General features: G+C 47.8%; 2 protein-coding genes across 3 annotated transcripts in view; one reads left to right on the top strand and one right to left on the bottom strand.

Moving 5' to 3' along the window:
• The window catches only part of drosha (drosha ribonuclease III), a 79357-nt gene extending 78081 nt beyond the window's left edge, over window positions 1-1276 (top strand). Inside the window, exon 32 of the mRNA XM_034572023.1 lies at window positions 1084-1276. Within this exon, the coding sequence (XP_034427914.1) occupies window positions 1084-1214 (131 nt within the window). The 3' untranslated portion in view covers window positions 1215-1276. The remainder of the gene's footprint in view (window positions 1-1083) is intronic.
• A 3566-nt stretch (window positions 1277-4842) lies between these two features.
• Window positions 4843-26828, bottom strand: part of LOC117753737 (cadherin-6-like) — a 46127-nt gene continuing 24141 nt past the window's right edge. Inside the window, exons 3-12 of one of the 2 annotated variants that reach the window (XM_034572024.1) lie at window positions 21728-22022; window positions 19502-19621; window positions 16875-17042; window positions 14640-14827; window positions 12214-12467; window positions 9052-9188; window positions 8123-8244; window positions 7418-7535; window positions 6858-7109; window positions 4843-6239 (exon numbers count right to left, since the gene is read on the bottom strand). In XM_034572024.1, coding sequence (XP_034427915.1) covers window positions 5737-6239; window positions 6858-7109; window positions 7418-7535; window positions 8123-8244; window positions 9052-9188; window positions 12214-12467; window positions 14640-14827; window positions 16875-17042; window positions 19502-19621; window positions 21728-22022 — 2157 coding nt within the window. In that variant the 3' untranslated portion in view covers window positions 4843-5736. Of the gene's footprint in view, window positions 6240-6857; window positions 7110-7417; window positions 7612-7642; window positions 7918-8122; window positions 8245-9051; window positions 9189-12213; window positions 12468-14639; window positions 14828-16874; window positions 17043-19501; window positions 19622-21727; window positions 22023-26828 lie in introns of those variants that run through there. The other variant, XM_034572025.1, reaches the window with a different exon arrangement.

Raw genomic sequence — 26828 nt, 5'->3', positions numbered from 1 at the left:
TTTTTTTAAAAGACATGGAATTGACTCTGCCTGCAGTACCTCCAGTGACCACTAAGTATGAGCATCAGAGATTCTTACTGGGTTCCATTGAGAAATATCTTCTTTCTCCATTGCTTTACTCAAAAAGCACAAACCATAAGTTCCTGTGTATCCATATCTGGTCCAAAAATGAAATGGTTTAATTTTTGGGTCCCGTCCCACCCCTCCACAGAATCTCATGGAAATGGCTTCAGACGGACAGATTTCTTTTTTTTCAGTCTCGAGTTGTCTTCTAAACTTTTCCTCCTTCGTTGACTGAATTCGTAACTTTCTTTTCTCGATACAGTTACTATGGTTTCCACTTCCCCCCCCGTATCCACTCAGGCTGCCTCCGTCATTTGCCAGAAATCTGAGTTGTGTCTCAGTAGCCAGGATGGCAGCGAGTGAAGAAGCCAAACTGGAGCTTTAAAACTTCTATTCAGAAACAAACAGCTCATGTAGCCAATGGTACGGTCGTGTTTCCCCCAGTTCACTGAGCCAAGCTGTAGCATTTGTCTGCTATAAAAGAGACGTGGTTATTCAGCAGGTTTATAACACGAGACAATTAAACACGTTGTAAAGATTGTCTGTTCTTCAGCTGCGGCAAAAAAAACAACAAGTTCTTCTGTTGTTTTGTCTCATTCGCTCGCGTCCTATTAACTTGGATCTGCTGGTTTTTCTTTCCTCCGCTGTCACCATCTTATTAGAGATCTCATTTAGAAATGTTCTCCCGTTATCAGATCTCACAGCCGTCGTGCTGAAACCAAACAAGGCCCGTCTAATTTCTTGTTGCTCCATCGTGATTAATGAAATAGCAGCATGGGGGCAATTTAACCGCAGGCGTGGCTGCAGCATTTTCGCTCATTTTGACCAAAGTGACAGCGTGACACACTTGATATGAAAACTATAGTCGGGAGCAATTTGAGCCCTAAATTGTTGTCCTGGCCCGGTTGGAAACTGACCTTGTCTCTTCACACCCCTGCCTCTGTGTCCCCTCTCTCTTTATCTGTTCTCCTTGGTCGACTTCTCTCTGTTTCCCGCTCTGCCTCTTTCCCCCCCGAACAGATAACTTCCCACAGATGGCTCATCAGAAGCGCTTCATCGAGCGGAAATACAGGCAGGAGCTGAAGGAGATGAGACGCGAGCGCGAGCGGCAGGAGATGGAGACTGACGAGGTGGAGGAATGTAGGAAGTGACAGCACCTTTTCTTTTAGGGGGGGGGGGGGGGGGGTTTGGGTGCCATCAGTACCTGCGTCCAGAATAAAGAACCCTGTCGGCGCGTGTGGCGGCCGTCCAGGAGCGAGCTGGCAAAGTGGACGAGCCACGAGTTTAATGTTGGAGCCCGTTGAGGAGAAAGAACATTGTCGGACCAGCTTAGAAAAATCCCTTCAGCTGGTAAACACCTTCACACTAAAGTGATAAATTGTGTTAGTATAACTTGTTAACTTGATTTGTTTGTGTTACCAGTTCAAGAAGTGGTGCAACCGCTTTCTTCTTTTTTTCAACCGTACTTATAAAACGGTGACTCGCTGATCGCACCCGAGCCTCAGTGAGACACGGGAGCGTTGATACTTGAGTCAGAAATTTGAATGTTGTTCTTTTTTCCCCTCATGGTCAAAGTTAAACTTATAATGGAGCATTAGGGCCACTCGAGAATAAAGCTGTAGTTTTTATGAGAATAAAATCGTAATTTTAAGATTTAATTTTATTGCCCAATCAGGACCTTATTCTCGTGCTGTTACTTCTTTTCTTATTAAATTACATAATGTTGTGACTCATTTATTCCATTCTTATTAAGTGCAGAGTTCTCAAAACGCCACGGATGCTTTTCTTCAACGTGGCCCCCCCGACACTGTGGAGTAAAGCGAGTGGAAGACAAATGATTAGGACGAAAGCAGCCGTCATGTTTTATACTGTTTAGTACTGTAGCACTGTCAGACGTGGCCTTTATGTGTTTGTTGCCGAAAACTTAAAAGCTCACGAGAGAAACTTTCAGATCCAGAAACCCGCAGCAGGAGCTCACACTGTTACTGACACATGCCAGAAATCTAACAACCCAGAAAGAGGACATGTTTTTAAATGGAAAATGAAATGTGAAACGAATATCAAAGTAATAATATTGTAAATAAAGTTCCAGATTCAGTTCTGATCAGTGGAAAAGATCTGATTCGCCGCCTTGTTATTGAAATCCTCACTCGTCTAATCCAGAAAGAAGAGGGTTGAGTCAATTACACTCAATCACTCCCGTGTCACCATCTGTCTCACATCTGCCACTCATCCTCTAATAATCAAAATGGGATTTCTCTTTTTTTTTTTAAACCTTTCCCTGAATCCGATTGGCTGACGGAACAGATCTTAATTATAGATTGTCTAATTAACAATTTCCTCAGCTCGGTAGCCTCTGGATCCAGCTATTTAACAACAGCCAGCGCATTAATAACTATCTGACACGTCGCGTCGAGTCTTTTATTCTGGGATTTATGGGAGATAATAGAAACGCACCTGTGAGGCTGGTGGATGTCTCGCCTGCTGGGCTGCGGCTGCCGTCACATCCTGCTGATAAAAGTTCAATCTTCCTGGGTAAAGTCCCCGGGAGCCGCCGCACGAGCTCGTAAACCTCGTCGCGCACGTGATTTTTAGGAAGAAGAACAACGAGAGAGGCAGATTTTTAAAGATATTTAATTGTGTCATATAAATATTCAGTACAAAATATCACGGTTTACAAAGCAGATTGATGAATGGGCCCCTTACGCTACCACGACCGCTCAGACTGTTTCTACACTGACAAAACTCGACTGCTCAATCACATTGTCACCAACAGAGTATATCGTAGTAGAGGTTGAGCCCCGGGGGCCGACCGCGTCTACACATCAACAACCACAGATCTATCGTATCCGGAGTAAGGAGGACATCAGCGGAGGCGGCGTCTAGTCGCCTCAATGTAGAAAGAGAAAAACACGAGTGAAACCCAGGAACGTGGCGTGTTGTGGCGGCGCGGTGCGACGTGCACGTTTCTTTTATCTTTAGCCGAGCGCGGTGCCAACGCTCGGAGGCAATTACACCCTCGATAATAAAACACCAGTCTTCGTAACGCCGATGTGCTGACATCCCGTATGAGGAGAGAAAATAGTGACGGCTGAAGGATAAAAATGCGTTTGGCGAGCGCGGCTGTCGTGTCGATTTCCAATCGAGGCCTCACGTCGTACCTGGAGGCAGAGAAGCAGGGTGAAGGTTTTTTTTTTAAAACCCATTAAATGCTTATCAGAGCAGCGTTGCCACAGTCTGAGATTGGCTAATGAACAAACACAAAAAACTAAAACATGTGTATACAATAACCGAGCAGAAAGAATTTTCCAAACCACTGTGTTGTAAATTGGATTGTTTAATGTGCGGCGCCGTCGTTGGCGTCGGTGCGTAAATTCAGAGGCCGGAGAGAGAAAAAAAAGTCGCTCTGTGGCAATTACGCCGTTGTGTTTTGTTATTACTGCTTCAAACGTCTGATAAATGTCAGCCTCTTCACAGGTTGGCCTTTAGCTAAAGTGAGGGCAGAGCTGGTTTTTTTAGCTCGGCCCCGTTTCTTTTTTGTTGTAGTTGATATCGTTCCGTCCTCCCACTTCATCCGGCCGTCTCCATTTCACAGCCCCGGAGATCTCGGTCATTTGAGAACATTACCGCTTACGCATCGTTTTCACTGTTTTCCAAAGCGTGTTTGTGAGTTTTCTCGCCCGCCGTGATAATGCTGTGACCTTCTCTCCGAGCCGAGGACGCAACCGCCGGGTTCGGGGGAACTTATTCCACTCGGCCCAAAGGTCAGGTGCCCCTTGATGAGCATCTTTATGGAGAAGGCTCGCCGTCCCACAGGAAATCAGCTGAGTGAAGCCTGGACACTCCACTGGCTCCACCACAGACGGGACCTTTAACGAAGGACGGTTTCTAGGAGGGATTTTTAAAAAGGAAAATACTGGTGTTCTCTGCTTTTTGGCACATTTCTGTTATTTTACATTATGATACATTCGTTTTATGTTTTAATGCTGTAGGTCGCGGCTCATTTAGATGAATTTATTTTACTTTCTGATTCATATCATGTTTGATGCTTTACACACCAGGTTTCAACAGTTTTCTCGCTCGGGTACATTGATTGATTCAAATGCTCAAATTCCGTTGTTCTTAATCACTTGGGGAAATTAAATAAAACCGTTTACGGGCAGAAAATGAAATTGCACGATGAATTTTAATGTCGACCGTCCACGAGACGTTTCACCTAATCTAATTTGACGCTGTAGTTTTGAAGCTCGGCAGCGTCGTCTCCTCGCTGAACCTCGAGACGAGCGGGACCAGTATTTTCCTTTTAAAGCAACACTACGCAACGGTTTCCACCTTAAACCAGCAGCTTGGTTAACATGAGATCAGTAGCGTCTTGTTCTCTGTGACTCTGGTGAGTGGGTTTCATCTCCTGTGAGAAGAACCGACAGAGTCACAGCTTCAACCGTCACAATCAGCTGCAGTTGAAGAGTGAAGCTGAACCGAGATCAGTTAAAAAGACTCAGAAGTGATTTAAAAACCAGAGTTTATCTCCAAGATTCAGAAGGAAACTGTTAAAACCGAGTTTGGTGGATTTGTTACAGCTCTTCTGGGTCAGGAAGCCGGGGATTGTGGGTAATATCCATCGTTCGGTTGGGTCATCGCTCGGACACGAAGCCCGACAGCGAGTGAATCCCCCACATGTGGCTGCAGGGGGCGCTGTGGCTCAGTAAAACTTACATAGTGTTGCTTTAACTGAGTCTGGCACATGTTAGTGATTTTCAAATTTTTTTTTTTTTTTCTATCAGCTTTGAAAATAACACCGTTGGCTTCACGCAGAGAAAAACTGCGTCCGACGACATTCAGCTCAGTGAGTATTTGGTCTTTCAGCCTCACAGCAAACGCTAACAGCTGTGTGGAGGTGAAAAGCAGATACTTGACAAAAATGACAAACCGATGAGTCCTCTGCCGCGGCTTCGTTTCAGCCGCCACTCGTCGACAGCGGTGCACCACGACCAGCACAGAGCCCGTCCGGATTTCAACCTGTACAAACCAAAACTGTCACCGGCACTTGTGGCTAAAAGCGACCGCTGTGGAGAAGTGGCTAACGCGGGGGCGGCCGTCGCTGAAAGGGAGGCGGGGGGTCGCGTCGGACGATAGAAATCCTTTTTAGAAAAAGAAAAACAACTGTACAGCGCATCGTATCATCTCACCGCACGTACACAAGCTAAGATAGAACGCACAATATGCAGCATGGTTTTGTCCCGGAAACACTGAAAAGTACACAGGCATATCTGTTGGTTTACAAAACTGCTTGTTGAGCGTGTCCATCACAGGCAGCTTTGGAAAAACAAACCCCACCCCCACCCACCCCTCCCCGAAAAAAAAGAAAATGTCGGTATAGATATATTTGGGCCTCATGTACACCCCCATATACACACAGAAGAAAAAGTCTCGACACAAAGTCTCTTCACTGTTCCCTCGCAAAAACGCAACTAACACTGACTGGACACACAAAGCCTACGTTAGGTCACCGGAGGGACGACTGAAAGGTGATCGATGGCGGCGGCGAAGGAGCTCTCGGACAGACAGGGTTCGTTTCTCCGTCCCCGCGCCGCCCTTCTCGCCACACGTGCACCAGAACTGGGAAAGTTTTCCAACGTGTGTTCTGCTCCTCGTCTGTGCTCCGGGCTCTCGTTAGGAATCCCTGTCGCTGTCGTCGCCCCCGTACATGTCCGCCAGTTTCTTAAAGCGCGGCCCCCACTCGCTCAGGTAGTTGTAGTCCTGGTCGCCCTCGGTGGTCACCGACTCCAGTGAGCTGAGGGACTCGGCTACGGAGCCGTTCCCCTCGTAGGCGTAGGTGGCCAGGGAGTCGTAAGGCGGCGCCGTCGGGTCGCTGTCGTTGTCCTGGAGCCTCTGGTTGATGAAGTCCCTCACGTCCCCGTTATTGTCCCGGGCCGGGGGCAGCACAGGCCGTCGGACCGGAGGGTAGAAGGTCTCGGGCACGATGTCCCTCCGCTGCTTGCTCTCCTCGATGGCCTCCGGGTTGCGCAGTGTTCCGATATCAAACGCCTGAGTGTCCTCCTCTCCGCCCCCTTCATCATTGTAGCTGACAACGTTGTCTCTGACATCCTCCTTGGAGATGATCAGAGGCTCCTTCTTCCTCTGTCTCCTCAGGGCAGCGAACAGCACCACGATCACTGCAGGGACAAACACAGAGAACAAACAAGAGAATTTGGTGACTTTTGCTGTTGTGCCTCCGCTGCCTCTCCTCGCTCTGAAGGCCAGCGACTGTCCAGGGGGAATCGCTGATGTTGCACGAGTGTTCACTGATATTCAGGGACTTTGTCTGACTTTGTAGAACAGGCTCAGCGAGCACGAGGATGCATTATGTATTCCCCTCCCCACCTCCTCCTCCTCCTCAGGGCCACGGCTGCTTAAGATCACAAAGGGATGTGGTTTAAGAACACAGCAAATTACCTTGTGTGCTAGAAACACAACTTACTGTGTATTAGGACATGGGAGGGACGCAGCTGACCCAGAGTCAGTTAGCTCTGAGGAGCTGAATCACTGTCCTTCAGTCCTAAAGCACAGAGTGCGTTTGCAGTAAAGTTTGATTCCTGCAGCTGAGATTCTGTTCAAATTAAAAGATCATGTCGGCCGCGGTCACCGTCGGAACGATCCGCCCACAGGATCCGCCCCCTCAACACCTGTGAGCGACGCTGTGAGGCGGCGTGAAGCTCAACACAAACTCCAGCCACGTGACGTTCTCCGCAGCTCGACTTGAAGTGGAGGTGCATGCTGGGAAGTTTACTCACTGAGCAGAATGATGACACACAGCAGGATGGCCACCAGGGCCCCGGTGCTGAGTCCCGCCCTCGCCGTGAGCGCCTCGGCGTTGCACAGCTTCATGTTGCCCTCGCGGTCGCACGTGCACACCCTGATGGTCAGCGTGTTGGTGCTGCTCTGCATCGGGAACTCGCTGTCAGAAATGACCACGGGCACGTGGTAGATGCTCATCTGGAGACTGTTGTAGCTGTTCCTGCGCGTGAGGATCCAGGCCGTGTTGTCTGAGGACGACAGGATATCCTGTTAGTGTGCAGCAATAAATCACCTGAACTAGAGCTTAAACCTCCACGAGGCCCAACAGGCCCTTCAATTCAATAAAGCTGCATTTCACACACTCATAGATGTCGGTCCTGTAAATGTGCCGGGTTTCTTTCATCGACATCCATGAAAATCACACAGACTGTTAATGAAAGTGAAGGAAAGAAAATCCTAGATCTGCACCACATTGGGTTCTTTCCCCGACTCATCCTTCCAGCAGGTTTAATGGAGACTCTTGAAGCCTCTTGATGACATGCGGAGCGTTTATTACCTTTGTTGTCACGCACGGAGAAGTTAGCCTTCCCAGCAGCATCCGGTGCGAGAGTGAAGAGGAAGCGGTGACCTCCGAGGGGCTCGTCCGGGTCTGTGGCGCTCACGGTCTGAATCCTCTGAAACAAGAAGCAGACGGGTGAGTAAACACAAAACCTCGACTTTCTGCACTCGAACCGTGTAAATGAAACGACGTCATGTTGGACTTTGAAGCCACGTCTTTCTGGGATGATGCTTCAGGAGCTTTTCACGAGTCCAGTGCATCAGTACGTGACAAACTCTGCTTCCTCCCCCCTCAGTTATTTTTATTATTGGTTTCATTATTCAGCCCCTTCTTCTTCTCCTTCTCCTCCTCCTCCTCCTCCTCCTCTCCTCCTCTTCTCTGGAGGCAGACGTCCACCCGCCCTGACCTGGGTTCTGTTCAACCTTTCTACATATTAAAGGACAGAGTTTCCTCGGGGGAAATGTTGGGTCTCTGTACATATTCTGATATGAAGTGTGAGATCCAGACGAGCTCTGAATTGACCCCTGAGATGTTTTAATAAAACTGACGTGACTTTCAGGAAAAAAACGTGAAAGATTCTCCGAGAAGATCAGATTTTTATATTTTTGGTTTCTTCGTTTATTCAGTTCACAAAAAATCCTTCTGCTAAAACATCCGTCTACATAACACATCGGCCACCGTGACCTTTCCCCTTGGACTCACCTGATTAGCTTTTGCGTTCTCGCACACAAACGTCTCGTAGTTGGTGGCGAACGTCGGAGGGTTGTCGTTGACGTCCAGCACTCGGATGTAGACGGGCACACGGCTGATCTGCCGCGGGTTGTCTGAGAAACAAAAAGAGAGGGAGGGAGTTACACTGATACTGTTTGGTAACGTGTTTGGTGTTTGTCGCTGTTTCCGGTGATTTGAAACAGGAAAGTAAATAACTCATAAAAAAAGACATTTCTTATGTTATCGTCGCTTGTACATTAATTTTCTTCAGCCGACACATGTAAATGATTAAGAAAATTGCATTCTGGGGATAAATTAAGATTAATAAATTAATAAAACATTATTCAAACAAAGCAGCATGAATAAAACAGAAACCATTGATGCTACATTTAATATTTTGTCTTAAGGGACTCAAGCCTCTGAAGGTTTTTCAGGCTAAATCCATGTTTTACTTTAAAAGCACAGTTTCTAAAATAAAACTCTTCTGTCCTCACAAGCGTTCTGGCTTCGTTTCAGTTTTAATAAACACTAACACGCCTAAAAAAAGCATTTGTCTCCGAAGGTTTGAGTTTCACTGAGAGGAACAAACGTGAAATTAGTCAAAATTATAAGAAAATTAATGAACTAACAGGCAGAAAAGAAGTTTGCTGCCATATCATATAATTCACTTCTACAGATTTAGGACAAAATGCAATTTTCCAACATAAAGCTTCCTAAAAACAGACTGTCTGGTTTTTTCTTGTCCTCCCACTTCCTGAGAACAAACACCAGCCATCGGTCAAAACTGGGTGAACTGGATTAGTTTTGGTTCTTTGCAGACTCGTCCCAGACGTTCGTATCCGAACCATTAAGATCGTATCAGCCCCAAAAACCCAATTTGTCTGAGAGGAAGCGGACGGAGAGAAACTCGCTGCACTCACTGAACTCTGTGGCGATGACGGAGATGTTGTGCCAGGCGTTGTCCTCCCGGTCGAGCTCCCTGAGGATGAACACTGACCCGTTGCCCGCGTGGATGTTGAACACTCGGTCCATGTCCGTGCGCCGATCGATCGAGTACCTGCAGGAAACACACACACGCGGAGAAACTCCCCTGAGTGCGGGTGGAGGGGTGACGTGTTCCCAGGTGGAGGGAAGAGTTTCTCAGGTGTGAACGTCGTCACGTTTACTCTGAGACTCAAACTTTTTATTTGGATCTGAAACCAAACTGCACACACATGCCTGACTTGTTTCATGAAGATCCATCTGGGCACATGAACCTCAAACTATCAGCAGGACCTCATACAAGACGTAAGTTAAACAATACACACGTGTGTTACTGGTGAATTGACCCTTTAACAAACTACACTCACACAGACACACACACACACACACACACACACACACACACACACACACACACACACACTCACACAGCGACAGGTTCTCCGGTCGTGTTGTTTTCTCAGCTTCCCAGACGACTGGGATACATCAGTGTGATTAATGGAGTAGCAGCATCAGGAGGCCGGGTGTGAGAGGGAAGAGACCCCGAGGGGCGACGGTGAACCGGGGCTCTGACTGCACCGCTGCACCTCCTCCTCCCTCCCTCCTCCACAGATCTACCTCCCTCCCTCCCTTGTCCCTCCCTCCCTCCTCCCGGCCGCTCTCCCCCCTCCTCCCAGCTCCTCCCCGCTGCTTCTCCTGCATCAACCACTTTAGTGTCTCTATCCAAACACTCCCTCCACCTCCCACCTCCCTCCACGCCGACAGTAACTCTAACCTTGTTAAAGCTGCGTCGTGCTAATTGCTTTTCTAATATTCCCAATAATTCAGCTGGCTGGGCTCTAACCCCTCCGCTGATTAATGACAGGGAGATAACGGCGCCTCGTCCCGCCCGGGCGTCCGAAGTGCTGCTCTCAGCAGGCAGCTGCAGGGCGGCCGAGCAGAAGGACACGCAGGGCGAGGGGAATGCTGGGTCGGGACATGTCTCCTCTTTCCTCTGTACGGAAGGTGCACGACCGGCCACCGCACCACAGTGTGTTCACTGTGTCACTGGTCATCCAGGAGAAGTCTCTATCTGAGTGTGGAGGTCAAAAGGTTTCTGGTTTGATAAATACTCGGAGGAAATATTGAAGTTCCTCAAGACGATATACATATAAGAGAATAAATGATTATATACCTCGTGTCACCAACTTTCTGCCAAAAGCTTCATAATTTTAGTTTCTGTAGAAGATGAGGAATTTATCGCTTTGCTTTTATCAACAGGGTCGACTTTGTTTTGTAGTTCTGGTGGTGAAAAGACTGGAAGGATGTGGTTCTGTGTCATGTGCTTCCGTGACTGAATCTCTGGTTTCCAAGGTTAATAATAACCCAGACTTATTTACCCTCTAGTCTCTAAAACCATGAACAGAGTGTGATGATGTTTAAAATGAATATTCAGCCTATAACTTGTTCATTTCCATGTGAACTACTGTTGTGTTTATCTCCAAAGTTATGCTTTTTAATGTGAGGAGTGAAAACAGCAGCGAGAACATTGGCAGCATTAAAACGCTTCATTGAAACAGGACAAATAAAAGACAAATAAAAGAGTCGGAGCGACCGTTACGCCTCGAGGAGGAAGTGGGGGGGGGGGGTCGACTCGTGACCTGAGAACAACATGAGAACGGATGTGCGAGAGGAAAACAACTATTTGGGACAAATAACTTCAAATAACTTTGTAAACTCCGTTGCAGCAACAAAACGAACATTGTGCTTTTACTCTGGAGACAAACTGCCGAACAGGAAGCGTCTCGGACTTATCAGAATGATCTTGACTTGAGGTTTGACCCGACTTCAGTTTGTCTGAGGACGTAGAAGACGACAGGTTCAAGCCCGTGTCCTCTACACACGTGCACGTCCGTCCAACAGGGGAACTTGTGTGTGTGCGCGCACCGAGGCCTAAATGTGCACGTGTCAGCGTGTGCGGCGGCCGTGCCAGCTAATAAAGATAACCATCTCATGCCAGGCGGCCCTCAGGTTTCCCGGCGCTCCTCCTCCTCCTCCTCCTCCTCCTCCTCCTCCTCCTCCACGCGGCTCTAAATGCCACCGGGTAGCTACCTCCTTGATGATGGGCGATAAAAGAGAATGATATCATATTTGACACCTGCAGTAAAGTGGTGGAACTTCAACCTTGAGAGCCAACTCCCTTAGTGCGTCATAAAAATGAAAAAGTCTTTGAGACGGAGACGAAGGCGCAGCCTCACAACCCGGCGCTGCCATCACTCCCCCCCCCCCCTTTAACAGGAGACGAGTTGTGCGACTGAACTTTTGTCCCATTTCGGTGCTAAGCAGCAGTTTGTGAGTCTAATAGACAGATTGTGTTGTCGTGATGTGTCTGTTTGTGTTCGTGCTGAAGGACAAAGATGCTCCTTCGCAGCTTTTAGCCTCATTTCCCACTTTACGTCTGCGTGATGGCTCCTTCGTATAGAACATCAGAGGAGGGAGGATATGAAACTCATTTTAAACTCAAGGTTCACTTACTGGATTTATCTGTCAGCGTTCTTTACTGAAAGTGACTGAAAGCTCAGGAGAGAGTGAACCACGAGTTCATCTTAATTCATTAGTTTTATCATATCACACAATTATTATAATGGAGTCGATTTAAAGGTTAAAGCATCAAAATTACTGATCCAACATTTTTTACTGACTCTAGTTTGTACGGCTGTTGTTTGTCTTTTTTGCAGAATCACAATAAAACTTCTGAACCAATTGTCTTGAAATTCTTTTACATGAATTACATTTCAACATATTTTTATTATCCAGATTTGTATCTATATCTATATTGTCTGTAAAGCACTTTAAGCTGCATTTCCTGTACGAAAGGTGCCGTACAAATACAGTTTATTCTTATTATTAAAGTTAAATTCATGTGACTTTAAATAGTGTAGTGCTTTCGTGGTTTATAAACGTATAAACTTCAGGTCCGGTTTGTTGCCCAGAATTAATCCTTTTGTTGTTATTTGTCTTTACTTGAGTATTTCTAACACTTCCAGCTCTGTTTTGTTGGTTTGATTTGACGAAGTAAAGCCTGTAAGTTTTTGAAATGACCCCCGAGTCCCTGGAAATACCTGACGAGACTGTTCTTGTCGTCGGGGTCGGACGCGCTGACGGAGCCGATGATGGTGTTCCTGGCCGCGTCCTCTTTGGCCTCCATCACGTAGCTGGCCCGCTCGAACACCGGCGGCTCGTCCACGTCCTCCACCACGATCTTGATGGTGGCCTCGTCCCTGAACGGGCCCATGGAGAAGAAGCGGGGGTTGATGTGCACGTTCTCCACCTGCACGCGGAGGCTGTACTGACGCTTCCTCTCGAAGTCCAGCGGCTGCAAAGCAAGAGCGAGAGGAAAACGCCTCAGGAAGACGTTCGACTTCACGTGTTTCTCTGTTTTCTTGCGATAAAAAGGAAAATCTCCCGGTGATGTTTTGTGTTTCGCTTTAATCGAAGCCTTTGTCCCTTCACATTTACTTTTAAACATTCATCTGTATGCAGCAGCATGTTCAGCCGTGGATTTTCAGGAAACTAATCTACATTCAGAGCATCCGGCCACGTTTAACTTCAGGTCAGATTCTGATTCTATTCATTAAACTGACAAACTTTTCCAGAGCGTCGTCTAATGAGCGTCAGCGACGGGTCCCGCTGCAGAACAACCTACACACTCAAACACATTCAGATACTTTCACTCATTTGATGTTTGTGTTTTTTCAACTAATTGATTTTCTGATTCTTTGAAACGATCAATCAAAGTCGTCTCTTGATGTTTTTGCTGTTTGACATCTGCTCCTTTCTCCGTTGCTCTTTTTGTCACGACTACGAGATGATTGAGGCAGATTAGGTCTCAGAGAAAGACGCTGCGTCGGACTTTGTTGTGTTTCATTCAACTTCACGAGGGAAAACAAAGATAAACTATAAAAAATATGTTTTTTAAAGGTTTTACACGTTTCATTTTGTTCACAGAAAAGAGATGATTGTGATAAAATGACGAGAGATGTTTCCACTTCCTGATACATCCCCAGAAACGACTGTGACATAGATCTAATGAAGGCGTCGTGTTGTGATCGCTGCCCGTGCATTATGTTTATTCTGGACTTTTCATTTCACCCATTTCTTTGCTTACAAGGAATCAGATTTATTAGGATCCTGTATAATCCTGCACGTGCACCTTCATCCTGTGATGAGCACGGTGATAAGCGGCGTGCGCGGCTGCCAGACCTTTCTGTTGTTGTGCATGTTGGCAGTATGTTATGTCTTTTATGTTCCCTCTCTGAACTTTGTTCTGAAGTCGCAGCCACTGAAGGTATCTCCCCCCCTCCTCCCCCCTATTGATGGAAATAATTGGCGAGCGTAGCGTCTTAACGACTGCGCGCCCAGTGGCAGGCAGGAGCCGCTGGATCAGAGCGGGCGCTCCTCGCCGGCTGCCTACTGTACATATGAAAGGACGCCAGCTCCCTGATCACTGGAAACGACCCATGAAAGCTCGAGGAATCCGGATGGAACAAACCGCTTTCTGAAGCCATGAATAATAACATATTGTGAGTCGGTGATTTCTGCTGCTTTGTGTTAAGGCGGGGGGCGGGGCGGGGGGGCTGCGTGTTCCTTTGAAGGAAGCGGTGGAGGTGCGGATGGGACGCACTCCCACTCCACAAGCCCATTTAATTAGCAGGTTCAGATTTAGGGCATGCCCACTCCCCACAAACACACACTCTACCGCACGCCGCAGCACCGCCGCGGCTACAAAAGGCAATTATGTCATCTTCCACTTAATGATGGCATGATGGAAGCGATCGATCGCAGGCTGCAGGGAGGCCGCTTGATAAGGCAGCTGCCAGATGCTGTTGAATACATCAGAAACACACCGCAGCACACCGCCCCAACGCCGCGATCCATACCGAGCATCAATACTCCTGCTTTGGTCTCGGCTGAGGGGAAGAATGAATCTCACTCAAAACACGTGTAAGGGAAGTGTGGGCAAGTGTAAGTTGAAATCTAATAACTCCAGCGTCCGTCTCCTGGCTGGAGACGGAACGTTTCTATGATTTTGTTTCTTTATCGAATGCAGTTTCACCCCCTTTTTTTTTAGAAATGTTTCCTGCTTATATACGAAGAGCAGGTTCGGCGTGAGGCCGAGGAAAGGAGTCGAGGAAAGGAAGCGAAAACCAAGTGCACGACACTTTGTGAGCTGCAGCAAACTGTGCACATGAAGCTTTATGATGCTTTAAATTCATCATCCTGAAGATTTTTCATGAAGTTTAACATTAAATACGAGTCTTTGCATGAACGTGAAGTTCTATTGTTGGCGGCTGCAGCTTCTCGAGGGAATTAAAGTTCATATCAACGTTTAGTTCGACTTTTAAACAAAGACCTGCAGGAAACACAGCGCAAAGAAATAATAAAACATAGAAACCGTTGTAGATGCTTTTATCTCCTGAAGTCTTTCACTTCAACGCCACCTTTCAGCCCCCCCCCCCACCCCCACCACATACAGTCACAGACTGACCTTCCTCAGCACGATCATGCCGTCCTGCGTGCTCCTGTTGGTGGCGATGTCGAACATGCCGGGGCCGTCGCTCCCGATGACCCTGTAGTCCATCTCCGCGTTCTCGCCGATGTCTCCGTCCATGGCTCGGAGCAGTCCCACCGTGGAGCCCAGCTCGATGGACTCGGGCACCCGGAACTCGTACACGGCTGCGGAGAGAGAGAGAGAGAGAGAGAGGATGAGGAGAGAGGAGAGAGAGAGAGAGAATTTTAAGAGTTAGGTTTCTGGCGGCGAGATTTTGATCGATGGGGGGAGGGGGAAAACGAGCTGCAGGAAGAAAAACGACCAAGATCACTTCCTTGGTTTTATTTAAAAAGGTGAATCAAATGCTTCTATTTAGATTTTTGTGAAAATTTTAATAATTCAAAGCTTAATTAAGAAGCTTTAAGGACCTTAAATTGGACCCAGAGATTAATCCACAAAACGCACAGAGGAGTCAAACGCTCCCGAGCGCCTCTCGTGAAGTGAGTCAGAACCAATCAGAGAGCGGCGATGTCGGGATGGAGAAGGTGTGAGAAGAGGAAGAAGAGTTTCAGTGCGTTTGCAGATCAGCTGTGGAAGCCGGTTTCATATTTCATCACACATTTGGCCTTTTAACATAAGTTTCACGGTATCGACTCACGACTCCGAGTTTCGGGACGTAACATAAATCCCGGGCCAATTTGCTCCACATAAATTAATTGCTTCTCCTTTTTTTCGTTGTTATTGTGCGAGATGATTTCCTGGTTGGAGGCGGGTGAATTGATGGCGGCCTGTCAGCCGCCGCGGCCCCGCTTGCATCTCGTGTGCTTAAATAAATAGCTGGACTGCAGGAGGGAGCGGGCGTGATATACACACAGCCTGCGGAGACAAACAGCACTGACACACTAATAAAACATGCTGACAGTGTTTTGGCAACGCCTGAGTCGGCAGGTCGCCGTGACGCTGACACTTGCCTCCGCAAACACACACACACACACACACACGCTGGAAGTGACGCACCACGAGAAGGTTCCCTAGGCTAACCGGTATTTAGCATTGGGTGGAGAAGAAGAGGCATCACTCCTGCAGACAACAATCATATCGCTTCCTGACACTCTACCTCCTCTGGGTTTCCCATTACAATATTTCTTTCTCTTTCTCCCTCTTTCAATCTTCCCCTCTGTCCGCCCGCCCCCCCCACCCCCCCGCTCCCTCCATCACGGCCTGTCTTTTTGTCGTCTGCCTCACTCTTCGTCTTTCTTCCTCTATCTTCCCCTCCTGTCATCTCCTCATCCCCTTCGTATCCATCTCTCTCCCTCTCCCTCTCTCTCTCTCCGTCCCTCCTCTTGCGGTTCATTCATTGGCGGCGAGGCTGAGATGACAGCATCTGCACCCCCCCCCCCCTCCTCCTCTTCCTCCTCCTCCTGCCTAAACACTGATGGGAGGAGGAGGAGGAGGGTGATAAATGGAAGGACAGCAGGAGTTCTGTGGTCGCGTGTTTTTTCCTCTGCGTCGGCCGCTGTGCGCACGCGTCCCCTCGTCTCCCCCCCCCCCCCCCCCCCCCCCCCCCGCTACAGTTAGCTCTTAGCGAGGGGGTAACACAACGACACCGGTAATCTGTCAATCTGATCTGGCTGCTGTCGGCAACGCAGGAGAGGAGGCGAGGAAGAGGAGGAGGGAGGAGGAGGAGGGGGTGAGAGACAAAGGGAGACAATGGTGCGAGACTGAAAGAGAGAGAGAGAGAGAGAGTGAAGAGCGAGGGATTGATGTATCATGAGTGTAACAAAAAAGAGGGAGGACAAAAAAAAAAAAAAAAAGCAACGCACCAAGGACAGATTGAAGCACTAAATTGAGAACATTGGTTTTATGGAGTAAAAGGCAGCAGGAGAAAGACTTAATAACGGCACAGAGACAAAGAGAGAGGAAGAGGAGAGGAGATAAAACCCAGTGAATGTACTCTCTCCATTTAATAGGGATTACAGGGATGATCTGATGCACTTTGCGGGACCTTTCCCTCCGTCATATGGCTCTATATTTAATTATTCCCTTTAAGAGCCCGGCCTCGGTGGCACAGAACCCAGAGCACCCTGCAATAATCCAAATTCGTTTTGAAACTGACACCAGATGGGGGCTGCTCACTCAGACGAGAGGTTTTTCATGGGTCGGTCACTGTGTGTGTGTGTGTGTGTGTGTGTGTGTGTGTCTGTGTGTGTGTGTGTGCGTGGCTGTACTCACTCTTGGTGAAGCGCGGCGGGTTGTCGTTCACGTCGGAGAGCGTGATGCTGACCGTGGTGGTTCCTGAGAGGCCGCCCATCTGACCGGCCATGTCTTTGGCCTGGATCACCACCTGGTAGTTCTCTTTGACCTCCCGGTCCATGTCGGGCAGAGCCGTCTTGATCAGGCCTGAGCAGAAATACACAGATTTACACAGAGAACATCCTTCTCCATTAAAATCAATTAAATATCTGTAGATTTTATTTGACGTTTCTTTGCACAAAAAAAATAATTTGACATTTGCTTTTGTTACTGTACTAAAAACATGTTTTCATGTATCTGAAGTAGATTTATTTCAAGGTACTTTTCACTTTAACTCCGCTTCAAACATCTGCGAGTTTCTGTTTATTTTAATAACTATTTCAATAAATCTTATTCTATTATATTAAAAATTGAAAATCATGAAAACAAGCCGAACAGAAGATCCAGAGAGAAAAGTCCCATCTGTCATTTAAGCGTTTCAGACTCGTCTGTTTAATCGTCGCCTCATTTTCTCTCTTCGCTTCCCAGAACTGAAAATATCTGACGAGTGCTCAACACAAGAGGAGCTCGTGACCTCGTGACCTCGCCGACCTTTCACCTTCGGTCGTTTTGCAGCTGCTCATGTGACGTGAGGATGTGTGGGAACATAAAACCTGAACAACTTCATCAAATCCGCTCAGTATAAAACCCAGAATTAGCCCAGGTAGACTGTATCTGAAAAATCACTGCCTGCATCGTCTGTATTGAATTAAAGATATTTCATTTTTTTGGATTAATGCATCTACAGGCCACATAATTAAAGCACTAAGAACATTTTATTACCGAAAGGTCAGTGCCCTCGCTCTGTATGCGCAGGAGCACATTGTGGTGGATCGTGTTCTCGGGATTTAGCCGATAAGCCGAAACCAAAGACGGGAAAAAAAAACCACAGACTTCTCCTTTAATTCTCCGCGTCTCCAAAACGCAGCGTCATTTATCTTCCCTTTGGAATTAAGAGTCTGTTAATGTTCGGCCTTTCAAGCGCCGTGCCGTGGCGCACTCCTCGGCGCCGGCGTGTCAGATCTGCAGTTTGGAGTCAGGACAGGGAGCGACTGAAGCCGTAATTGGCAGCACATTCAAAAGGTGCGTCTCCGTCTCCCATCAGAGCCGCACTTACATCCTGTCTGCTATCGCACGCCGTACAAGCCGAGCAGGTGGAGGCGGCGGCGGCGGCGGAGACGAAATGAAGTGTGGGAAATAAAGATGAAGGAAAAAAAGAAATCAACCCTAAATAAACTGCTTTGACAAACTTCAGCTCTTTCGGTCTGAATAGATGATTCACTGCGTATCAAACAAGGAGGAAGAGGAGGCGCCTGACGTGGCACATCACTCAGGCTCAAATCACGCCGGCCCCTCCGACTTCTTCCTTTCTTCCTTCCGCACAAACGGCGGCGAGAAGCGCGTGCACGATGCAACTTCCTCTTGCGATCCGTCTCTCGGACGACGCGCGGCTAAGAGAAGAGCGACGGCTGCAGGGGGAAGGTGCGGCAGTTTAAGAAAACAGCATCAGCCTCCGTCTACCTTTTGTCGTTGCTTAATGACGACAATACACGCACACAGAGGAGGAGAGCAGAAACAAATCCTGCTTATAATGTGATGTCCAGGCATGTCTTTGTGTACGGGGGGGATGTCAGCTTACATTCCACATGTGGGATAAACCATATTACTGTTAATCCCTCCGCTAATCTGCAAATGGCTTCTTTTTTTTTTTTTTTGCGTCGTTTCCCCTTTTGTTTAAGCAAAAAAAAAAGGACACGAGCGGGACGCGTTCCAAAGCGCACATTAATGATTAAAACTAGCACGCGGCTACATTTTGGGGGGGTTGGTGATGTGCCACGCTCTCCGACTCCAAATCCCCGTCGCTCGAGAGGAGGCCGACATGTTGTGATTTCTGGATTCGCTTTAAAGGGAAAGTTTCCTGAGTTCGTTTAACTGATGAATTGTTTTAATTTGCTCAGGTCCGGTGAAGCCCAGCGTGATTCTGACTGGTTTCCTGACTGGGTTCAGGATTCGTCACGTTTCCCAGGAAGACCTCCTCCAGACGAGGGGGGGGGAACGTGTGGCGTTGAGCTGCAGGTGACGTGGAGGTGGAGGCGGCGGCGGAGATTTGAACGTTAGTCATGAAACCTCACTCGTGATCTGCTCTACAGATTCAGACCATTAGAATCAAGTTGCTTTCACAAATATTCCTTTAAGAAAATAGGATTTTAGGGTAAAAATTATTTAAAATATATATATTTTTTCTTGTTCATTTAGAGAAACAGGTTGAAATGTTCCTTCTGCTTCATTTTAACATCAGTTGTGACAGAGATGATTTTAGAAAAAAGGAAAAACAACCGACTGCTGCATATATAAATAACTCATTTAGATCTGATGTAACATACGTGTGTATATTCCTTTGAGACTGGATATGACATATTCAGTGATTTACAATGAGTCACGTGTTTCAGCCTTCAAATGCTTTTCATTTTCATGTCTCTCCTATTCCCAGCAGCTGAGAAATTAAAGGTTCCTCTGGTCCCAGTGGGTTGAGAGAACCTCCGGGTGGATTCGAACTCGTCACCTACCGGTCTCCGGGTCCACGGAGAAGTACGGCTGGCCCTCCAGGATGCTGTACACCACCCTGGCGCTGTTCCCGTAGGTGGCGTCGTCCGCGTCGATGGCCGTCACCTGAATCACCGAGGTGCCTGCGGGGCGGGGGGGAGAGGAGGAGGAAGATTCACAATGCTGATTCAGATCAACTCTTCAATACACGCTGAACATGGCCTGCTGGATAACAGGTGAAGCTGATGCACCTTCTGATGAGGTGTCGGATCCCTTTGCGTCACCACGACCAATCTTTACCCCTCGGCCACTTGTGCCCTTCTACGTGATTGATTCACGCGGCTAATCGATAAGTCCTAATGTATTTTTTTCTAAAGTGTATCTCTGCGAGCGCACGGGCGGGTCCCCGGTACCGGCTCTTTGCAAACCCCCGGCAGCCTATTAGCGTATCCACGTATCTGCGGAGTGTAAGAAGCCAAACATCTGATAGCAGGAGAAACGACTCTGATCCATTTTCTCTTCCAGAAAGGCTGAAGCCCTATTTCAGCAGAACAAAGGGAAGCGGTTAGCCAAGTGTTACCTCCCAAATGGCGCCTTGCAGGGCCAAGTGTTGCCTCATTACATGCAGGGGGGAAATTAATTGAGTAGAAATATTTAATGGCAAAGTGGTATAAATATAGAATTGTGCAATACAATGAGATAACGACCTCGTGAAACTTCTCTTAATTTGACGTCAGCTGAGATGTGAGAGTAGTTTCCTACTTTTTAAAAACCAATGTGATGTGTGAGGACGAAGGCTGAAGGGAGCCCAGGCACCACGGATGTCTGACTCGGTGTCGGTGACAGTTCGGCAGGAAGTTCACCGAACCCTGGTCACTAATACCTTTAACTAGGGAATTAGACTCAAAGAGGCTTTTCTGACACGGAGGCTTTTAGAGAAATGTCACTGATCCCACGTCGGCCATCTCATCGCCGACTTTAGGGGAAAGACTTTTCTGTCGGGGGTGCAGGTGGAGTAATTACCGTGACTGTAATCACTCAGTTGTCAAAAGGAGGACGCTCGTCATCAATGTCGTCCCTGACCGTGAGTCGGGGGGGGGGGGAAGAATGTCAGGGCTGCGAGACCATAATAAAACTCCAAGTGTGTGTCACGTTTAAAGGGGCAGCGTCTCCACGCAGTCACTCGTGAACACATGCTCTGCCAAGCGGTGACATCACACCTCGGTTGTTGCCATGGGCACCCGTGCTGCCCTTAGATAAGTGCTGGCCTCTCTCCTGGGGGGGGGGGGGGGGGGGGGGGGGGGGGGGGGGGGGGGGGGGGGGGGGGGGGGGGGGGGGGGGGGGGGGGGGGGGGGGGGGGGGGGGGGGGGGGGGGGGGGGGGGGGGTGGGGGGGGGGAGGGGGGTGGGGGGGGGGGTCTGAACCAAGTGACAACTCTGTCACACATGTCATGGGCTGCAGGACCCACGTCCCTTCCGTCCCCGAAGCAGCAGCAGCAGCAGCAGCAGCAGCACAACACAGAGTTCACTCCATGTTTTTCATGCAAGTATTGATTAGGAGGCTTTTTATATTGTTTATCTATATTCATGAGGCCGGTGTGTACTTTTAGACCGGCAGCCGGAGCAAAGTGCACGGTGAATTAAAGTTTAATTTGGTGCCCGGACGGAGGGAACAAATGAAAACAGCAAATGGTGCTGTCTGAGGAGCTGGCGGCCCAGAATTAGAACCGGCGGTTACTCGCTGTGATGACTGAGCCGAGCGACGTCGGTAATTAAATTAAAATACTGTTTTAATAAGACACAATACTGTATTCGGGAGATTATCTGCGCCGGTGCTGTGACGCGCTACCTTGTTTATTCTCTGGTCATAAAACAACGTCTCCCTGCTTTAATTAGCGGGGCCGTCGCTGTCGAGTCATTATTATGATTGATAAAGTCCCATTGATCCGGTAAGACTGGCATCTCGATGATAAACCTGTTAATCCAGCTCCTGGCACACAAACACCTTCACTTGGGTTATTATTGTCTGTTTGATGATGTGAAATATGGTTCAACACACTGAACAGGATTTTGTTTTTCCAGCTGTAAAAACTATTTCTTTCTTTCTTTATCATTTAAATCCTTAATTTCTAATTCATTCATTTCCAGCAGTGGGGGAGAGAAATCTCATCTTTATGTTTTATGAGCTTATTTTTTTGACAAAACAATAAAATGTAAAATAGAGCGTTGTACGTGTACGTCAGGAACTCACCGATGTCGGACATCTCAGGGACTCGAGCCATGTACGGGTCCTTGGTGAACCGCGGCTCGTTGTCGTTGATGTCGTGGATCTTGATGATGAACTCGGACTCGCCCTCCAGCGCCTCGTTGGTGAAGCGGTTGACGGCCTTGGCGTGGAGGATGTAGTAGGCCTTCTCCTCCCGGTCCAGCCTCTTGGTGGCGTGGATGTCCCCCGACTTCTCGTCGATCCTGAAGAGGGACCCCGCCCCGTCCCCGTTGAGGACGTACCTCACGCTTCCGTCTCCTCGGTCGGAATCCGAATGAAGCTGAGGTGGGAGAAGAGAAGGAGGACGATCAGAACACGGATCCCTGCAGGACCCTCGCAGCAGTTTAACGCTGCTGTTAGTGGTGTTTTCGTTTTAATAAATTCCCACTTTGCCGCTCTCTGTTACTGATTGTTATGGCACAACAGTGACTCAAACTCCACTTCATGAAAGCTTCCACATTTGCTTAATTTGCCAGCTCGTGTCAGCTCGTTCTTTCAGGGGAAAAAAATCTATAGTAGTTAGCCTGAGCCGACATAACCACGTCCAACGGAAAATGAATTTTTTTTAAAAAATGAGTGCTGGCTGCTCTGTTTGATTGACGGCTGATCTTTGAGAGGTGCGGAGCAGAAACACATCCCAGAAACGAGCACTTTGTGCCAAAGACGTTAACAAAATCAACTTTCAGAGCAGAAAGCACTTAAACATTTCTGACACACTGTGCACATATCAATAATCGGGCCAATCTGGGCCTTGGCAGAGAAACTCTGACAGCTTTGATAAACAGTTTTTTTTTCTCTAACAGATTCACATCATCCTCAGTAAACTGTCGCTGACGCTGACACGTTCACCTCGTGTCTGCGTCGAAACACAAACTTTCCGACCTCCCGTGTTCTGGTTCTGTTACACGCAGGTCGTCATCGGGGGGGGGGGGGGTTTGAACGCAGGGAGGCATTTTCACCGCGCTGTTAAAAAAACAAAGAACGCCGTTGGGTCCGAAGTCTGTGAAGTAACAGACTTCACAGACGCGTGCCTGATGGATCGGCAGCGCGGCCGGCGTGCCAGAGGACCACGAGAGTCCGCTGGTCTGCGCTGCTCCTCATATCCCCCTCTTGCTATCTCCTCTTTTAAGTTTTTTTTTTTCTGCATGAGCAGCAGCTTAGCATGCTCTGACATTTTAATTCCTCCACCAAATCCCCCCCCCCCTCCCCCCCAACATATTTATCTCAGAGAACTCATCAAAAGCTTGTCCAGTCAGCCCCCCCCCCCACCACCACCCACCCACGTCCCCCCGTCCCTGCTTTAATAACCAAGGACATGCTAATAACTGCTGGGGGAGGTAAAGGGCGGAAACAGGAGGCCACATGTTTGCAGACGGGGGCAAACATGTCAAGCACCAAATGAGCCAAACGCCGGTTTTAATGTTTTCCCCGATGAGTGGAAAACATTCGCTATAGGACGTAGTTCTGACTTGTGTTATTGACACCTCATTAACTGGAGTGAGCCATGTGATTCTGCTGGGGGGTTTTTTTCCGAACGCGTATTTTCCCTTTCAGCGGGCGAGTTGTTGTTGTTGCCGCGTTGTTGCCGTGCCAAGCGTTCTTGGCTCGGCCGGTGGACAGACTGCGGGGGGATATTGTACGTTGCAGCTGGGTCACGTGGGAGCGGCGCTGCAAAAATCTCCGCGCTCATCATATATTCAAAAGCTTTTCATCCCAGGTGCTCGGGAGCTTTACTAATTCATGCTGTTCTATCGGGGCAGAGCTGGCACATGCGAGAGCAGCAGCTTTGTGGATTAGCATCTTTAACACTATTTTGTTCTCGTGCTTGAATGCTGGTTAAAAAATGACTGTTTTCATTCCTTCCCGTGTCTGACAGAGCCACTCGAGTGTGTTGCAGAATTTTAGCATCGTCGGATTAGGATCTCGAGTGGAGCACTGTTTCATTCACCCACTTGTGTGTGTGTCTGTGTGCGTGTGTGTGTGTGTGTGTGTGCGTGTGCGTGTGCGTGCGTGTGTGTGTGTGTGTGTGTCTAACCAAGCCAGGAGAATATCTTGCAGCATTTTATTTGTTTTCTGTTCCGCTTTACAGTTCATGCTTCCAAACAGAGACTCAGTTGGCTGAAAACAATCCACTTCAAAATTATTATCTTTCTCCTGCTGTTATAGCTGCAATGTTCTTTTCTATGATTGTCTATCAAGCGGCCTATCTCTGCCGGCACGACAATTCAGTTAATAACTGTTGAGTCCTCTCCTTTCGGGCTGAGATGTGAGATAGACGGTGTGACATACGTGGCGTCGACTGTCATTTCTATGGAAACAGAGAGATCTTGCGGCTCTGAAGAGTCCCCCCCCCCCCCCCGAAGGATATTACAAGGCAAGCGCGGAGCATCGAACCCCGGCGTCTGCTGCGGTGACCCTGGTCCCTCCCAGTTGCCCACCGTGCCTGGCGAGGAGAAATTTACTGCCGCCTCTCTGCTCAAATTAAGAGGAGGGGGGAAAAAAACCTCTCCCGGAAATCAATGTGGCAGCCCAACGTGCATTCACAATGGCCCCTCTGATCAATTTATATCGAAAATACAATTAAACTGTCACGGGGTGAGAAAAGAAAGCCACATGTGCAGTCAGTATGGTCACCAAGTAGCCCGGACACATCAATAGCTGGCCTTTTCTCCTCTGCCCTCCTACGGCACCGGCTCGTAAAGAAGCCAGAGAGCATGACGCCATTAACACTGGGACTTCGGCTCTTTGCAAGGAGGAGGACGCTGTGAAGAATCTCCATGTCATCAACTCGCTCTACAACAGAGATATTCAGGGAACAGAATAAGTCTGTTCAAATATAGATGTTTTAGTTTTATTCAACAAAAGAAGCTCTCAGCGGTTAAGGTGCAAACACATGTTTTCGGACATTCTGTGGAGTTTCTACTTGGGGATTGACCGGAGAAGCTCCAGACGCACGCGTTCAGCCCCTCTGGACAATGTCAGGAGATTCCCCCCCGAGTTCAGTGTCTGTCTGAAAGCAGCTTTATTTTTATTTCTCGCTGAGCGTCAGATGAGACGATTGATTCTTCTCTCATGTCTGTCTGGAAAATATGGGCCTGCGGGCAGCGGCTTGTTAGCCTAGCTTAGCTGTTTGTACTTTGCTTTCTGTAGCGCGATCGAATCAGTTAATTAGAGTCTCCTTATCTAACTCTTTCCCAAAGTGTCAAACTATTTCAACCTGTTTTGTAACAGAGAAAAAAAAAACAAAAAAAAAACACGTGTCTGTATCTTGAGAGAAAAGCAGATGAAGGAAAGTTGCTGAGCCTCAAATCAAGACAAACTTAATTGCAGAGAAAACTTGAAACGTGTTGATTTGCATTGGAAACAGGTTGAAACACTCTCGCACGCTTTGAGGGAATCACACGTTAAGAACTCAATTACAGACACAGACGACTCGCTGGGAATCAGCTGAGAGGCATTTACCTAAAAAACACCGTCGTACCTTCAATGAAATGATATATATTTCAAACCCTTCCACTCAATTAGCCTTTTCTGCTACAGTGACACCATAACATTTTCCAATGCCTCGGCGAGAAGATATTTATTTGCCGTCGCGCGAGCTCCGTCTTGCAGTTTGAAGAGGGCTGAGAAGTGAAGTGGTACTCGTCAGACATCTGTGCGTGAGAACTTACGAGCGAGCCGTCTTTGTTTGTGGAATTAATCAGCTTCGAGTGCAGCAAATGTTAGTGCCGAGACTCGATCTGGCCGCCATTTGTGCCGCACTCGAGTTAGGCCAAAAAGGATGGCACGGGAAAATGGGCTGCTCGGGGCAATTAGCCAGTTAGCCTTTAAGGCCTTGTGTCCTGGCCTGTCGAGGAACTGGCGGCCGGCTCGGCGGCCAGATGGTAGCCGCAGACTGTGCACAGAAATAGCCGATCGAATGCCCGTTGATGTGTAAACTTGAGATACGTGGTCGGGAGCTGCAGACACTTAAAGGTGAAATGTCAGTTAACATTTGTTTTCCTCTCTCGTGGATCAGACGTTGGTTTGTTTTCTGCATAATTTCACCACCACGCTTTCTTTTTAGCCGAGGGACGAATCCCAAAGGTTTCGTATTGGCCGCGAATCTGGACACGGACGTCATGTCCTCGGTGTCGCTCCAGAGAATTAGTCTCCACACTCACCAGATACATGCAAGTTACAGTTCTCGTCTTATTAAGGGTTTATTTCATAAGCTTTTAGACTTCAGCTGTAAGTTTTACATTGCAAACTACAATAACATCTATAGAGGGCAGTTAATAGATAGTCAGTTCTCTAGATAAGCCTGATTGTTTTCAGTGAGATGAACATGAATTATTCCCTATTTAAAGTTTGCATTTTTATAAAACAGATGATAAATAAAGTGTGAAAAATGCTTGAAAAGAGTTTATTCATTTGGACTGAATACAGGATGAGAATATTCATGGATTTGTGCATTTTTTTTGCAAAAATTTAAGATCTTAATTTAGGAAATAATTACTTCATGACATTCAGAATTTTTTTTTTTTTCAGTGCAAAACAAATAAATTAAGATTCAGAAAAAGCTCTGAAACACGATTATACTCTAACGTGGGCTGATGAGCACAGAAAATACGATTAAATCACAATTAAATTAGTTTCAAAAAGCCAGAATTAAAAGTTTAGTAAAAAGTTCAACTGTTTTTATTTCATCTTTGGTGAAACGTTGGTGAGTCTGCTCGGGGGGGTTTGAACTCCTGACCTCAAGAATCCTGGCTACGGCCCTGTGTTACTAACCCTAACCCCCCCCTCCCGCCTATTTCCTAAATGAGTAAATACTGTAAATGCCTGATTGTTTGATGATAGAAAATCTATTAATCTCACCATCGGGCGTCTGAAAGAGTCGTGATCAGGCGACAGCAGTGAGACAAAGACGCGGTGCCGCGGTGACGTCGGCGTATCTCGCTCAGACACGGCTTCGCCCCTGCGACGATGTCAGACAGATGTTTGTGGGTTCTCACCGCCGCATGACCTCATCGCACCCTTCCCTCCGCCGCTCACGCTGAGGGGGAGACGAGCGTAATTGAAGTTGCCCCCTCCAGGCGCACAA

Source organism: Hippoglossus hippoglossus, chromosome 20 (assembly GCF_009819705.1).
Source record: "Hippoglossus hippoglossus isolate fHipHip1 chromosome 20, fHipHip1.pri, whole genome shotgun sequence".
NCBI lineage: Eukaryota > Metazoa > Chordata > Actinopteri > Pleuronectiformes > Pleuronectidae > Hippoglossus > Hippoglossus hippoglossus.
This window is presented reverse-complemented; position numbering and strand designations above follow the sequence as displayed.